Here is a 15,677-nt window from a genome sequence, read left to right on the forward strand (position 1 = left end):
GCAAATGGACTTGTGAGAGGAAGCATATGGTAACAATGAGAATGCAGCACTATTAATAAAGATATGCTGGAGCTTCTTACATGTTGTAGTACCAGGATAAACCCTGATCAAAGCTTTATAGCATGAACAATCAACCAACTTTAGCTCTCTGTCATCCTCATAACACCCTACTGATACAAAACACACAGCTACTAGATACAATAGTAGTGTACTGATTGATGTCATTTGATGTTTACATTCTGTGAGGAAGCTGAAAGGATAGTTTTCTACTTAATTTGGTGGCATTAATTTTCCCTTCACATCCCTTTTGATTTTTCAGTTTTTACGCACATACTTGTACAAACTTTTGCAGCAGAGAAAAAAAATCATCCTCTCATGTATCTATTTTATATTATACTGCATTACCTTCAAAGTTAAAACTCTGCATGTACAGAAACTAAAGCATCTCAAGCAAAATGCATTACCATTAACTTTTAAATGAACTTAGATTTGAACTCCAACCTTAATGCAAATTCATTTCATACTGTCCTATGTTATCTTAAGTTTAACCACTCTCTTAATCAGGGCATATAACCTTATTGGTGCCGAAGATATATATGCCTTTTTTCCCCTGCAGATTGCATGAATATGTCATAACTAGGACACTAGATTAGATGGCCTCAAACAAAACATGGGGTATTGTCACTATGTTTACATACACAGTGCATTCCGAAAGTCTTCAGACCCCTCTCACTTTTTTCAATCTTCTTATATTGTAGTCTGATGCTACAATAGCTCAAATTCATATTTTTTTCTTATTAATCTATACTCAGTACTTCATAATGACAAAATGAATTTTAGAAATATTTGCAAATTCATTGACATTAAAAACTGAAATATCACATTGGCATGATTATTCAGACAGTTTCCTCAGTGTTTAGATGAAGCACCTTTAGCAGCAGTTAAGGCTTCGAGTCTTTGAGTACGATGCAACAGGTTTTACACACCTGGATTGGGGGATTTTCTGCCATTCTTCTGCAAATCCTGTCGAGCTCAGTCAGGCTGGATGGACAGACATTTTCAGGTCTCTGGAGAGATATTCAATAGTGTTCAAGTCAGGGCTCTGGCTGGGCTACTTTAGGACATTCACACAGTTGTCCCTAAGTTGTCTTAGGGAGAGGGTTGTGCTTAGGGTCATTGTCATGTTGGGAGGTGAGCCTTCAGTCTTGTCTAAGGTCCTTAGTGCTTGGGAACAGGTCTTCATTGAAGGTATATTTACTTTGCCTCATTCAGCTTTCCCTTGACCCTGAGCAGTCTCCAAGTCCCTGCTGCTGAAAAACAACCCCACAGCATGATGCTGCCACCACCAAGCTTCCCTGTCGGAGTGGTACTGGGCAGGTGATGAGCAGTGCTTAGTTTCCTCCAGACATCACGTTTAGAATTGAGACCAAAAATTTCAATCTTTGTTTCATCAGACCAAGTGCTTTTTTGCAAAACTTCAAGTGGGGGTTTATGTGTTTTGCACTGTGGAGAGGCTTTTGTCTAGCCATCTTGACATAAAACCTACATCAATGGAAAGCTGCTGTGTAGGTTGTCCTTCTGAAACTTCATCCCACCTCCACACAGGATCTCTGGAGCTCAGCAGGAGGGACCATCGAGTTCTTGGTCACCTCACTTGCTATGGTCCTTCTTCCCCGATTGCCGAGTTTGGCCGGGCAAACAGTTCTTGGCAGAGCCCTGGTTGTGCCAGACTTATTCCATTTGAGAATTATGGGGCCCATCGTGTTCTTGGGAACCTTCAGTGTAGCAGGGTTTTTGCAGCCTTCCCCAGATCTGTGCCTGTCAACAATCCGGTGTCTGAGCTCTGCAAGCAGTTCCTCTGACCTCCATTCCTTTGGACTCATGGCTTGTTTTTTGCTCTGATGTGCATTGTCAGCTGTTAGGAGATGTGTGTGCCTTTCCAAATCATATCCATTTAATTTAATGTACCACAGGTGTAGAAACATCTCAGCAACAATCAAGAGAAATGGGAGGAACCTGAGCTAAATTTCAAATGCTGTTGCAAGGGACACAATACTTATGCAAATGTGGTATTTCAGTTACTTTTTAATAAACTTGCAAAAATGTCTAAAATTCAGAATGCTTTGTGTTAAATGATAATGCCAAGGAATGTTTAGGCACTGTCAGTGGTCAGTTGTTTATCTTTTGCCACCAAATGATTATTATAGTGTTTTATTACTAGTTATTGTTCTTCCATTACCATTAACTGATGATTGTGACCCTGAGCTACAGTCAAATTCCCTAAAAATACAATTAAGTAGCCATTTGAGTAGTATTCCTTAAGATTTTAATTATAATGTTATCAAAGTAAATCTCTATTCAATGAACCAAACTACTCATTATTAATAAAAATGCTTTATTTCTATTAAATATAAAGTAGTTCGTTCATTTTTTGTATGCATCCCTGATTATTTGTCGAAGTTATCAAAATTTCAGTTGTTTACAGGCGTTATGTTTGTAGACAATGGTTCCTAGGGTTCGTGATGAATCTATATTTATTCTGAACTCATTTCAAAGGTTAAAAGCGAAACTTTACCATCGTCTCTGCCTTGTGCAGCAGCCTTGTGTTCATGTGACTGTCACATGATAGAGCGTGACGCTGTGTTGTAGTCAGTCAGCTGTTTGCACAGGATACTAACTGACTGGGTAAGTGATTCAAATAAGCCTTTTCCTCTGCGATTTTATGAACTACATTTACATTCCCCCCAAAATACATTTTGTTTAACTGTGTGACTTTAAATATCATTACTCGTGTAGCTGTTATCGTTTTGACTCGGTGACAGAAAGGATTTGAAGCCATGTTAGCACAGCTAGCCTGGGCTAGCCTCCACTGCTTATTGCTAACGTTGGTAGCTAATGCTAACAAACAGTATGTCGCAAACGTTATATGATGGCGTTGTAAAACATTGTAAAACATGTGGGCATAACATTAAAATTATTTGTACATTAGGACATGAATCGTGCTGCTTTATTTTGTGTCGCCAAATGACTCACCATAAGATGTCGTGACATTGGGTTAAGCTAGTTATCTAGCTAGGACCTCATGCTAGCTTCAGGTGGGCTGCTGGGTAGCTCGCCCCTTGCCATCAGAATGACTCTTTAAATTTGGTTTATGTTAGTTTCCCACACATGTCGAAAGACTTGTAGTAATGTTGAAAACGTCTATCATCGTAAAAAGAACAATTACTACGTGGCTGTGGTCGTTGTGTTTTCCTGCTATGTGCTAGCTAACCGACTTTGTTTTCTAACCATTTAAATTATAACCGGTGTTATAAAGCACAGTGGCTGTTTTAATCGGCGACGTCCAGACCAATGCCCTTGAAGTTGTTCCGATAGTTGTTAAAACACAAAGGGTTCCTGCGACATAAAAAGTCACTGCGGTTGGTTTGTGGTCGGTAGCTTATTACAGTAAAATGAATAAACGCATCATAAATGTGTACAATGAAGATTTAAAGTTAAAATGAATACACAACAACGAAAGCAGTCGGCCATTCGCCAGTTAAAACAGTCACTCATTTAACCGAAACACTAGCCGTCGTAATTTTGGCCATAATTTGTAAATCTTTTAAATTCCCATCTTGCATTGTGTCGTCATTTTCTTCTGTCCTTAACCTTCATAAATCACCAAATCAGTGCTTCAACCAAGTAATTCAATATCCAACACAGACCGGGCCAGGAAACACACAAACAGGATCTGTGGTTATGCACTGTCATGTTAGCCTGAGGGACTTTTTTTTTATTAGAGCTACCGGGTTCAGTGTCTTGTTCAAGAGCACTTTAGCGATTCTCAGGAAGTGTACTGGCACTTCTTCAGCTACCAGAACAATTTCCACACCATCTGGACTTGGATCATTGACTCCCCACCCTAAGTCTCAACAGAGTTACTGCCTCAAGGTCCAAACTGGCAACCACTGAGTCTCTGTGCTGGTGTCAAGTCTATTGTGTTTTTTTTGTCCTCAGGTGGAGTTGAAAAACATCTGTACATAAACTGCAATAGATATTTAACAAGATGGATATCCGCGGGGCTGTGGATGCTGCAGTCCCCACCAACATCATAGCTGCAAAGGCAGCTGAGGTGCGGGCCAATCTAGTCAACTGGCAGTCCTACCTGCAGTAAGTATTGCTGTCTTTGGCCAAAGACACAATTTTGATATACAGTCTACATTACTATTTGAAACATGTATGCAATGACCTCTGTTTATTATTGTATTGCTGCTTTCTGTTATTGCTTTTTTGTCCTAAAACCGGCACCTGGGTACCTGATTTTGTTCCTTGACTAAAAACTTTGTAGTGTTGTTCTTTATATACTGAATGCCATGGGGAAATATTTGCAAGCCTTACTCCTGCAAACCAATCTAAATGTGGCTCTACTGAAGTTCCTGTCTTGTGATTCAATGTCTGGAGTAATACTTCCTCGTGTATCTTTTTAAAACAGCTATCTAACTGATGACACATAATGTAACTTCCATAATTATCAACTAAGCTTTCCTGGTGTGTTTTGTTGTAACTGCAACCTGTGGCATTTTAAGGTTATTTGCCGTTATTGTGCTGACTGCCCTTGTAATTAGAAGCAGCCTGTTAGTGACATGGAAAGCCTAAACCTCATGTGAGGGAGTGTAGCAGCATATATTGACTCCTTTCCATGGTTCAGGATATGTTTTGAATAGCTTGCAAATGATGATTACAAGTCCTAATTTAGCTGACCATTTAATCTAAGCTCCTCTGAGCTTTTATCTGTGTCTACTCAGGTGCTGCACTTGGAAAGAAAATTATGGAATCACTTTTGGATTTGCATCTGTCTGTAATTTAGATAACTGACAATGTCCTAAGCAGAGGAAGAAGTAAACATATGATTAATTCTCTTGTAGGAGTCAAATGATCTCTGCAGAGGACTGTGAATTCATCAAGAAGTTTGAGGTGGCCAACTCTGAGGAGAAACAGGTCATCCTGACCAATGAAGGACATCAGGTATCACATCTTTTGTGATATACATGCATTTATGCTTTTTATTGAAATTCTCGAGCATATTATATAACCTCATTTCTCCTTAAAATCATTAGAGATGCTTTCAAATGTGGTTCACAGGCTTCCATATCAAGTAAACAATTTGCATGTAAAAGTAAATAAAGGCACTGCAGCCAAAAACACATTACCCTTTAGGTATGAGATGATTAAGGGTTAATGCCTGATGAGGTGTCCAATTATCTGGGATTAATGGACGATGTGGAGGCCTGATGCCTCTGCATGATCAGAGTACTCAAAAAAGCTGTAAAAAGTAAGTCTGCACACAGGCCTGCCCATAAAATTGTCTGAGCCCCTGATGAACCCAGAGAATGGGCCCTCCCCAGCTGTGTTTATTGATGATATCAGTGCATGTGTGTTTTATAAAGTAGCATTGGTGCTAGTGTCCTGAATAACATTTTATTTATTCTTGCCACTTTTTAAACATTTTTCCACCCAACTTTGCCTCTGTTATTTACCAGTTTTCATCAGTTGAACACAATTTGAACTGACTTTTGCCTCTTTTTACCCACTACAGCCACTTTACACCAATTTAGCCAAATTTAATCCCTTTTCACCACTTTTTCCCACCAATTTTTGCCAATTATAACACATTTTTGCCACTTCAAACACATTTTGTCAATTTTAAACCCATTCTACCACCCTTTTCTGCCCGTTTCTGCCACTTCTAAACCATTTCTTGCCACTTTTGGCCTATTGTTGCCTTAGTTGACCCATTATTGTGACTATAACCCCCCTTTTTAAACCAGTTTTTACACCAATTTTGGCCCATTCTAACCACATTTCGCTATTTTGAGCCATTTTTTAAATTTTATTTATTCATTTATTTATTTTTTTTACCAGTTTAACCCATTTTTGCCACTTTGCCTATATTTCCACCCCAGTAAACCCATTTTTGGCAGTTAAACCTATTTCTGCTACTCTGCCTAGTTTTATGCCTTAGTTAACCAATTTTTGCCACTTCTTTTTATATGTGACCCTTCTTATCAATTTTTACTACCCTTAAAGTCCCATTTCACCACCTTTTCCACTCTTTTTTGCCATTTTTTACCCATTTAAGCAATTTAACCTTTTTTTTCAGAAAAGGTATACATTTTTAAGAAGGCTATACACTACAGCACAAATGAAAAAAAGATATTTGTTGCTTTGATAAGAGCGGTTATTATTTAGGTTAAATATAAAATATGGATATCACAGCTCAACTTCACAGTGGACCATGATTTTGCCGACTCGGGCCCCTGTTTGACTGTTCCCAATTGAGCTCTCCCCTTAATCCTCCCTCATGGGCAGCCTTGTCTGCACATGACTATTCGTGAATATGCATGGCTGTGTTCAACCACCTTCAGGTTCAGTGGGGGTATTCGGTCTCTGGCACCTTTATATTGGGAGTCGTGGGCTGAAAAGGTTGAGAACCCCTGCCCTAGGCAACCACCTAAACTTGATGGTACGGTTGTACATTTTGCTGGTATTTAAGCCAATATATGATTCATTCTGTCAATATTTACTGTACATCCAATATAATGGCTGCAAATATTCGCAGAAATTTTCATATCTGCTGGTACTGATATTTAGCTGTTAAGCTTGATCTACCAATATGGATATCTAGCGCTCATGTTGTAATGAATGTCATTGCCTGTCTAGCCACGACTCAAAATGTACATTTTATTCACAATTTAGATTAAAATGCATCTCCGTGCAGATTAAGCTGACATGCATCTATTGTCCAATACATGCAGGATAAACACAGACACTCTGAGATAAAAGAGAGGAAACTTGAAGCAGTGATTGGATCAAAGTAACAAATATCAACACTATAAATTATCTCTGTGTGAAATAAAAGTCTGTGTCTTACACACGCTAATTAAATTCTGTATTCTTCACTGACAGTTTTTAGTGAGATCAGTGGAAGTAGGATACATTTATTTACACCATGATGATAGGTTTTCTGTCAATCAGTGGATCTCATGCCGTCAGTCTTGTGCATAGGCGATTGAGGTTGATCTAAATGGATCATAGATTTGCTGTGCTTCTCCTCTAGCTGCCATACAAATATGACCATGGCCATGGCATCTTCCACGTTGATGTCCAGTTTAACATTAATTTACCTCAGCAAGAAATCTTGTGAGGTTTCAGTTTGTGAGAGTTTATGGCACAAGATCTTGTTACACTCCTGTTATCTTCTGATGTGAGTAATTTGCAAATCCACCACTAGGAGAGTTTACATTGGTGCATCCTGCTGATGAAAAATTAAGACTGTAAGCACTCGTGAGGTCATGTCTAGCTCTTCTGTTAGCGTTGCAGACATTTATAATTTCACCTAAAGTAACTTTAAACCACACGGTCCATTTCCAGTACTAACAGGCCAGAACTTTTTCTCCTATTCACATGGTTTAGCTGCAGTGTTGCTTAGAGTACCCCATGAGTTTGATATTCATTCCTGAATACCTCTGACACATATCTTCTACTCTGAGTTAGTCTGCACACTATTTTCAGCTTTGCCAGTCACAGAATAAAAAGCAAATACAGTTTTTCCAAATAGTCAATAAGTACTGTGGTTTTCTGAGTTTGTTTATGCCTGTTTGTTTTTTTTACTCAGTGTGCAAAGACCTTTCTAAACCTGATGGCACACATCTCTAAGGAGCAGACGGTTCAGTACATCCTGACTCTGATTGATGATACTCTGCAGGTACGTAGGCAGACCCACTGACTGTGAACAAACAGAACATGCATGCACATAGATAGAGGCAATTGGAGAAGGAAGAAATATCAAGTCAATATTTACTTTTCAAGGCCTTGGATAATGGTCTCTGTTTTGTTCAACCTGTGTCCCTAAAGACTAATTCCGATAAAAACATGCGTCAGTTTACTCCAACAGTGCAGGAGTTCTGAGTTAAATTTTAGTGCAGCCAAACTCTTCGGAGGTGTCATGATTTCAAATGGGGAAATAGGACAGACCTGTGAATTAGAAATTTTAAGATATAAGTTCTTCATTTTGGTTGGACATAAGACACAGCTGAGGACAGGTTTGATAATTATAGCTCTTAAAAAATGAATTCTACAGTCAATTGAAAGTTCTGAATTTGGATCCTAAACTGAGCCTAGATTCCTTTTCACTAGTTTTTAAAGTTTATATGCACATCCTCAAATACAAAAAGGTGAAATTAATAAGAAATACATTGACTATCAAGAAACTCATTTATACCAAATTGATGTTGCTAACAAATTATTCAACCATTCACAGTTTTAAAAAGTAAAAAAACTTCTTTGGGAAATATGCAGTAATGCTGCCTTTTTCCTAAAGGAAAAATTATTTTGATGATCAGGCTATATTAATCTGTTATACATTCCACGGGACTCTGCATTTGTATGAAGGTTTCTTTTTTAGTCTGGAACAAAACATTGATTTTTGCTTCGGTATGAAAAACCTGTTCATACTTCAGGGCTTAGTTCCATGTCTGGCTAATGGTGAAGTAACTAGCTATGAATAAATAACAGGCACATTTTTGTGACTCATAATGGTTATCATAAAAAGCCACAAGGATAATTTATTTATTGATTGTACTTTCAAAGAAGCTTATGCCAGACTTTTTCTATGCAATCTTATTACATGTATAATTTATTCAGGGATTATTTTCATAGTATCATACAACATTTTTTTATTGAGATGTATATAATAGATTGTTGCCAGTAATATTATCAATCAATTACTGTGCAGCAAATGAGTCTGTATCCAGGTTTTACTATCCAAGAGCTTGTTTAATGTTTTTGTCAATCGTGCTGCAGGAGAACCATCAGAGGGTGAACATCTTCTTTGATTTTGCCAAAAAGACAAAGAACACCGCCTGGTCCTACTTCCTCCCAATGCTGAATCGTCAGGATCTTTTTACCGTCCACATGGTGAGTTGAAGTTTAGTGTAATTCACAGGGCCATTCAAAGCTATGAAATGCCCCTGAGGTGTTTTGCCTTCAATTTGAAAGGAGGGAAAAGGGCTCCCCCCTGTGTGCTGTCATGTTAGGAAGTAACAGAGGAATAAAGTTAATAAAGTTTTTACTTTTTGTTTTAAATAAAGGTTTAGTTTAGTTTAGTTAGTTTAGTTTTGATTAGCTTTTACTGCTAATTTGTTAGTTTGGTTTGGTTTTTATTTTGCAAAAATGTTTAGTTTTAGTTCAGTTTTATTAGTTTAGTGTTTGTTTTAGTTTTTTTGGTGATACTGGGTAATTGGCAGGGGCAAGACCAAAAAGGATCAGAAAAAGTAGACTTAGAATGATTTTTTTAATTGTGTCTACTTTTCCTTACTTTTCATTTTATTTATTTAAATTTGATATATGAATACAATTCAAGGCCTAAAATTAACCATAGTGTTAAGTTGTCTTCATTTAAATCAGGCTGTTTTACCCTCCGCTGGCTTGGGTAGATGTGTCAGTCAGTCTTGTGCTGTCAAGAACTAAAGCAAAGGATATTTTGTCCATAATTTTTTTTTTTTTTTTTTAGTTAGCTTTGTAAACACAAAATTCGGTTTCAGTTTTTTTGTAAGGCTTAGTTTGTATTTAGTTTCAGTTAACTAAAATGATTTTAACATTTTAGTTGTGGTCTTTAAGTTAGTTTTAATTAACTATAATAACCTCGGTGGAGTGGAGCTGTTGGATAATGTGGAACCCCTGCTGTGCCGTGCTCTCTTGTACTCCCACATTGATGAAACGTGAATGGGGACAGATTAGAACATGTAGTACTACACCAATGTGGTATCAATATAAAAGTCTTAAAGAGAAAAACAGGCAGCAGCATTTTCAACTGACATGGAACAGTAAGCATACAAACACTAGCAACACAGATTATCCAACTTTTGAGTCACAGAGGAGAAAGCCTTCAGTCAAAATATCTACAACCTGATGTGTCTTCCTCCAACAACTTTAATCTACTTTAAAAACAATTTAATGAGACCAGCTCACCCAGACATACATTTTTCTGCAGTAGATTCCAGGCTACAGGGGCAGCATTTCCAAAACTCCTTTAACCCATTTCAAGATGGACTTGGGGCACAGATGGCAAAAGTAAATCTTGTGACTGATTCACAAAGGGAAGACTGTTGCTTCCAGAACTTTTATATGAATAAAATCACACAAGTATGATAGAACTACGTTAAGTATAGCCTTATGAATAAGGATATGCCAATGATTTTATCTGCGAGTGGTCAAAGAAGGCCATCCAGTTTGATCATACAGAGTACAATGATGAGTTAAGGACTTCTGATTGGCTATAAATCTCAGTGCCCCGTGGTACACTGTATCTAAAGATATTAGGCAATGGGAAGATGCATGGATATATAAAACATCACACAATCAAAGGCATAAAAGTGGCAGCAACAAGTCTGCTCTTTGCATCAAAAGAAAAACAAGACTTATTTCTGATGTAAAAGCCTGCACACAGCTTTAATCTTTTACAAGTAAAGGGCACTGTTGCAGAAATGCACTGTGAAAACACCTGTTGATACTTACGCAGGTATCTTTTTTGGTGTGAAAAAAGTTAATGAAAGAATTATAACAAACCAACTCAATAATATGAGAGCAGCTACCATGTTTAATCAGAGGGAAGCCACAGCATGAGCAGGGTTTGATCATTTTAGAGACCAGGAGCAGTCTTACTGGGCTCCAGTGGATGCATATTAGCTAAGCAAGGGTTGCTGACCTGAGCAGATGAAGCACAAGCCCAGTGTAATAAATAGGGTATTTAAACACTTATATTCTAAGGTAATGTGGTGGACTCCTTAAATTTTTCATAGCAATTGCATTTCAAAAGGCTTTACTCTAATCATAGCAGGGCATCAATAATTCCTCACAAAGTAACCTTCCACATTTTCTTCAAAAACAGCCAATTACCACCATCGAATTAAAGATGACCACCCCAGGACAAACTGAGTACTATGACAGGGCCCAGCAGCTTAATTAAAAATACCAGCCAGATGGCATCCAGCAGGTGGGCAAAATGTGACCTCCAGTCTTTGACAGTGCACTTTCACTCAGTCCAACTGTCACGCTGCTCTCGATTTTAAATTAGATTCTTGACATTTCTACATATCCTCTCCTGGCATAAGAAAATTAGAGAGCAGAATTTGTTCCTGTCTTATCTCAGGTCAACAGAGGCACTTTTCAGGCAAAAGTGAGAGTTGATTTATACACAGTTATTTTCATTTTTATTTGTTATGCTTTAATGAGGATATAAATCAGATTTTGTGTTAAGTCAATTTATCACTGGGGTTTCAGTAAAGGTATTCATCATCCTACAAGTTTACCTAAGGATACTATTATTTATCAAAGAATATTTTATCAAATAGCTGGTGCAACAAATGGAGAAACATGTAAATTATTTAGCGGCTACTTCAAGCAAGAAAAGATGTTAAAACGTACATTCAATTTTTGTACATTTTACACATCATAATGGGAAAAAGATGCATTTAAACTCCCAGTATGTTAATTTAAATGCCAACAGACTATCGGTCAGAAAATGACAAGAGAAGACAGAGTGCTCAGCTGTGCCCAGTGGCTTTTTTCACTTCTACTTTGCTGTATGAGTAAGAAAAGCTGCTTAAAGTGGCCTTCCTGCTTCACTCTGTGCTCAGTCTCAGAATGCTTTGTGAGTAGCTGTCAGTATGTAAGCAGACCCTTTAAAAATAAGCATCACAAAACATGAATGAGATACAGCAACAGAAAGATACCTTTCAATAGCAGTTCCCACTTCTGATGTCTGGGACAGCAACAGCAAACATGCCATGTCTTTCACAGTGCCTCTTTCTTTGATATAACCAAGACATATCAAAGAATGTTACTGCTGTAAAAATGAAGGATTTCCCTGGCTTTGTTGGAAATGTTTGATATATTGTTTTTAATATTTATTACATTTATAAAACTAGAAAAGCACTCAGAGAGCGCAGACCTCCGCCATTAGCCCTATCTCCCAATAGTGAAGAATCCTTTTAAAAATTCCTGGATCCAGACGGTGTTCCGGATCACTCCCAAAATCTAATTAGTTCTTCCTTATGCCATTTGTGACATTTCCTGAAAATTTCATCAAAATCCGTCCATAACTTTTTGAGTTATGTTGCTAACAAACAAACCCTGCGGATCACATAACCTCCTTGGCAGAGGTAAACATAAATAACATAGGAGTAAACTTTTCTTTAATAATCTTGACATTCCAGTGAAAAGACTCCACATATTGTACCTATAAAGCTGCATGGTTGCAACTGATGCCAGTATTGTGAAAAGCGCCAGATTCTATACTAGGACATTACATCATAACTTATTAAAAACATGCTTTAAATTTGGACTTTCCAATCATGCTTCATGACAGGAGTATAAAATTACCTGCTTTCCCTCTTTAGGCAGCGAGGATCATCGCTAAGCTGGCTGCCTGGGGCCGTGATCTGATGGAAGGAAGTGATTTGAACTACTACTTCAATTGGATTAAAAGTCAGCTTAGTTCACAGGTACAGTATGTCTATTGAATTTTTGAATTGAAGTATTTGGTGATATTGAGAGGTCTACTGATGGAAATATCTGATTGACAAAGGTCGTTTCATTGTCTTGTACCAACACTTTGAGGAATAAAAATGATTCCTAAATTTATTATTTCACTCTTCAATGTTTCCATATGGCCTGTGAAATATTTGGTCATTTACATTTCCTTTCCCTTCAAGTTGTATGTTTCTCTGTTTTAGATATCATTTTCTGCAAAATGCAGTTCTGTAAGATGAAGTGGGAAATGTTTTCCCCTGGTTTCAAATTAATAAAGGTGATAGGGGTCAATAAAATCAACAGGTTTATTCTTACTGAGGTCCTAAACTTTGTTCATCTTAGGGTGTACTCACACTAGGCCATCTGTACCGTGCTGTATTCTAATCGTGCTGAAGCCCATTTGACCCCCTCCCCTGTCGCCCCTTTGGTCCGCACTCACACTGCTCAATGCATCCAGGCCTTGGCACGGATACGTCACGCGCCGACGTCATTACACGAAGCATCCACCGCTGATGACTCAGTATGCATGTGTTGTTTTTAGGCTGTAAAATAGTTACAGATTTATACGATATCTGATCTGACAACAGTATTATTTCCCCTGACCTGGAATTTAGCTACATTAACTATACAGAGCCCTGTGAGGAGAGAGAGAGAAAAAGCGGTTCATAGAGGAGAGTTATCGCTCACAGCATATAATCTGGAGCCTGATCAGAGTTCCAAGCACTTCTGCTTTTTAACTCGTATGAGCCCCTACAGCCATTCCTCTGTGTGTCCTTATACTATCTGAATCCCCTTGGCATTCCTTTCTGTGCCACAAACTGTGCCTTTTCTAAGTGTAATGTGGATGCCTGATGCACCAAACAAGCTCTCATGTGTCCAGAACAGAATTAAATGTTAAGTTAAAAGCTTTTTTTTTACCATGATGAGAGCAATTTTAACAATCTGATGAGAGCTGGAGGTGAAAACGCCTCAGGATTAATAAACGATGCTCCATTCAAACGTCAGCGATCAAGATCCCTCTTTCACTTCTTGGTGACATGAAATAGAATTAGAGGTAAGTTATTTCAGTGGATGATACTTTAGCATTATAACTTTTTTAATAAGAGAGGTTAAATCAGCCGTGTGATTAACCCCGGCACACACCTGTCCACGTATTTGGCACTCTCCTTTACGCACGGAGGGTGAAAGGTGTTTGTAATCCTGTGAGCTGCTGTCTGTGACTAAACAGGGGAAGAAGCTTTATTTTACAAACCAAAAATCTTCTTACAGTCAATAAAGCCTGACTTTGCCAGAAACTGGTCAGAAATGTGGACTGGACTGGGATCCTGCTGTCCCTAGCATGCAGCTGCTGCCTGGTGGGCTCTCTGAGGCAGGTCCTCTTGTTGTTACTTCACGCTATGTCACATTCCCGCGCTTGTGCTCCTTAATTTGCATCTGTGCCGTGCCTAGGCCCACCCTGATCCATCCGTGCATGGAATGATTGCACTCACACTGGCCAAACGTACCAGACTTTAGGCTGAAACGGGCCCAGGCATGGTACGGATGGCCTAGTGTGAGTGCGCCCTGAGTCATCTAGAAAGCAGTTCATCTTGCCGGTTTATCCTTTAGGGGACCACTGTTTATAGCACATTTATTAGCATTATTAACATTTGTCAATGAAATGAATGAGTAATAGATGACTCAACTTAAACAACAAGGAATCATTTAAATTAAGCAAGGGCCGGGGGCTCTTCCCTCCAGTGGCTAATGGGATATGGGGGTCCTTGACATCACAAAGCTTGGGAACCCCTGCAATAAAGCATAAGCAACAAGTGTTTCGATTAATAAATTTGAAGTGACATTTTTTTCATCCCTTTGACTTAAATCATCTTGAAATTCCTTGAATTTTGAAACCAGAAAGTTTCTCGCTCTTGGAAGGATATTTTATCTCTCAACATTTGTTACTTTAGTTAAAATTTCTTTGGCATTAGACTGTGTGCTTCCTCTCCGTCATATTGAGATCATGACTCATGTCTGTGTTAAATTGCATGTAATTATGTCCTTTTATGGCCCAGGGCAAGGTGTTTTCTGAATGCAATGTACCTGTGCCTATTCATTTGGAGTTTGAGCAGGATTAACAGACCTTGAGATGTTCTGATGAAAGCTGTAATGTTGGTGCTGACTGTGCCTTGGCAGATGCATTCAGTGAAGAGTGGGTTGAAGATAAAACAGCTGAATATTGATTCACAGGTGCTTTCGTGCTTCTGTATTGTTCACCAAAATATTTTAAAATATTCAAAGGTCAGTGCAGGTCTAGCTAGCTCCTCCAAAAGCCTGATTTTGTCAGTCTTTCTTAAGCTGCCTTTCCACCAAGGGGTCTGGTTCAGTTTGGTTCTGTGCGACACACAATTATGTGTTATTATTTTTTTCTTAACGGTTGCCACGGATCCTTGATAAGGTCTTAGATTTGACTTTTGAGTTCTTATATTTTAGAGGGCACATTGCCTAAGATGTGTCTTAATCTAGTCTTCATTTCTAGCTAAATATTTTAATTTTTTAATCGTTCTTTTTTGTGCAAGTTTGTCCATGTGACAGTTAACAGCATTTACAACAGTACTATCTGTGCATAGACCTTCTGTGTAAGCCCTGCCCCTCAGTGTGAGCAGTGTCGGAGAGAAGCCTTCTGTGTCAGGGAGACATTAGCGAAATAATTTAAGAAAAGAAGAAACATCGTCAGCCACACATACAAGACTGATAGTTACCAAAAGCTACCCAAAAAAATGGCAGAAAAACAGCAGCAGCAATGGGACGGCTGTACAGTAAGCATTAAAAGCTCTCTGTCCATATGTTCATACTTGTTTCTTCATGTCTCTGTCCCTCTCTCTGTCAACCAGTGCATCTTGATATCCAATAAATCAATGTCTAGCACCATGGCTGGTCATTTTAGAGAAAATAGTGGTTTCACATTAACAAATCAGCATTTTAGTATTATAGCAAAGTCACTGGGCAAATTATAGACCAATTTATAAACCCAGTATATCGATAATTGAGTTAATGATGCAGGAAGAGAGAGACAGGTAAAGCTAGCATGCTACAGTCAGAGGTTCTAAAGTTTTCAGGTTTTG

General features: G+C 38.3%; 1 protein-coding gene across 2 annotated transcripts in view; it reads left to right on the forward strand.

Annotated features, from left to right (window-relative positions):
• Positions 1-2,584: 2,584 nt before the first annotated feature.
• atp6v1h (ATPase H+ transporting V1 subunit H) overlaps positions 2,585-15,677 on the forward strand; it is a 54,975-nt gene continuing 41,882 nt past the window's right edge. For both annotated transcript variants that reach the window (XM_041803244.1, XM_041803245.1), the window contains exons 1-6: positions 2,585-2,685; positions 4,000-4,152; positions 4,908-5,007; positions 7,658-7,747; positions 8,845-8,958; positions 12,441-12,545. In XM_041803244.1, the coding sequence (XP_041659178.1) occupies positions 4,049-4,152; positions 4,908-5,007; positions 7,658-7,747; positions 8,845-8,958; positions 12,441-12,545 (513 nt within the window). In that variant the 5' untranslated portion in view covers positions 2,585-2,685; positions 4,000-4,048. The remainder of the gene's footprint in view (positions 2,686-3,999; positions 4,153-4,907; positions 5,008-7,657; positions 7,748-8,844; positions 8,959-12,440; positions 12,546-15,677) is intronic.

The sequence above is a fragment of the Cheilinus undulatus genome, linkage group 13 (genome assembly GCF_018320785.1).
Source record: "Cheilinus undulatus linkage group 13, ASM1832078v1, whole genome shotgun sequence".
Lineage (NCBI taxonomy): Eukaryota > Metazoa > Chordata > Actinopteri > Labriformes > Labridae > Cheilinus > Cheilinus undulatus.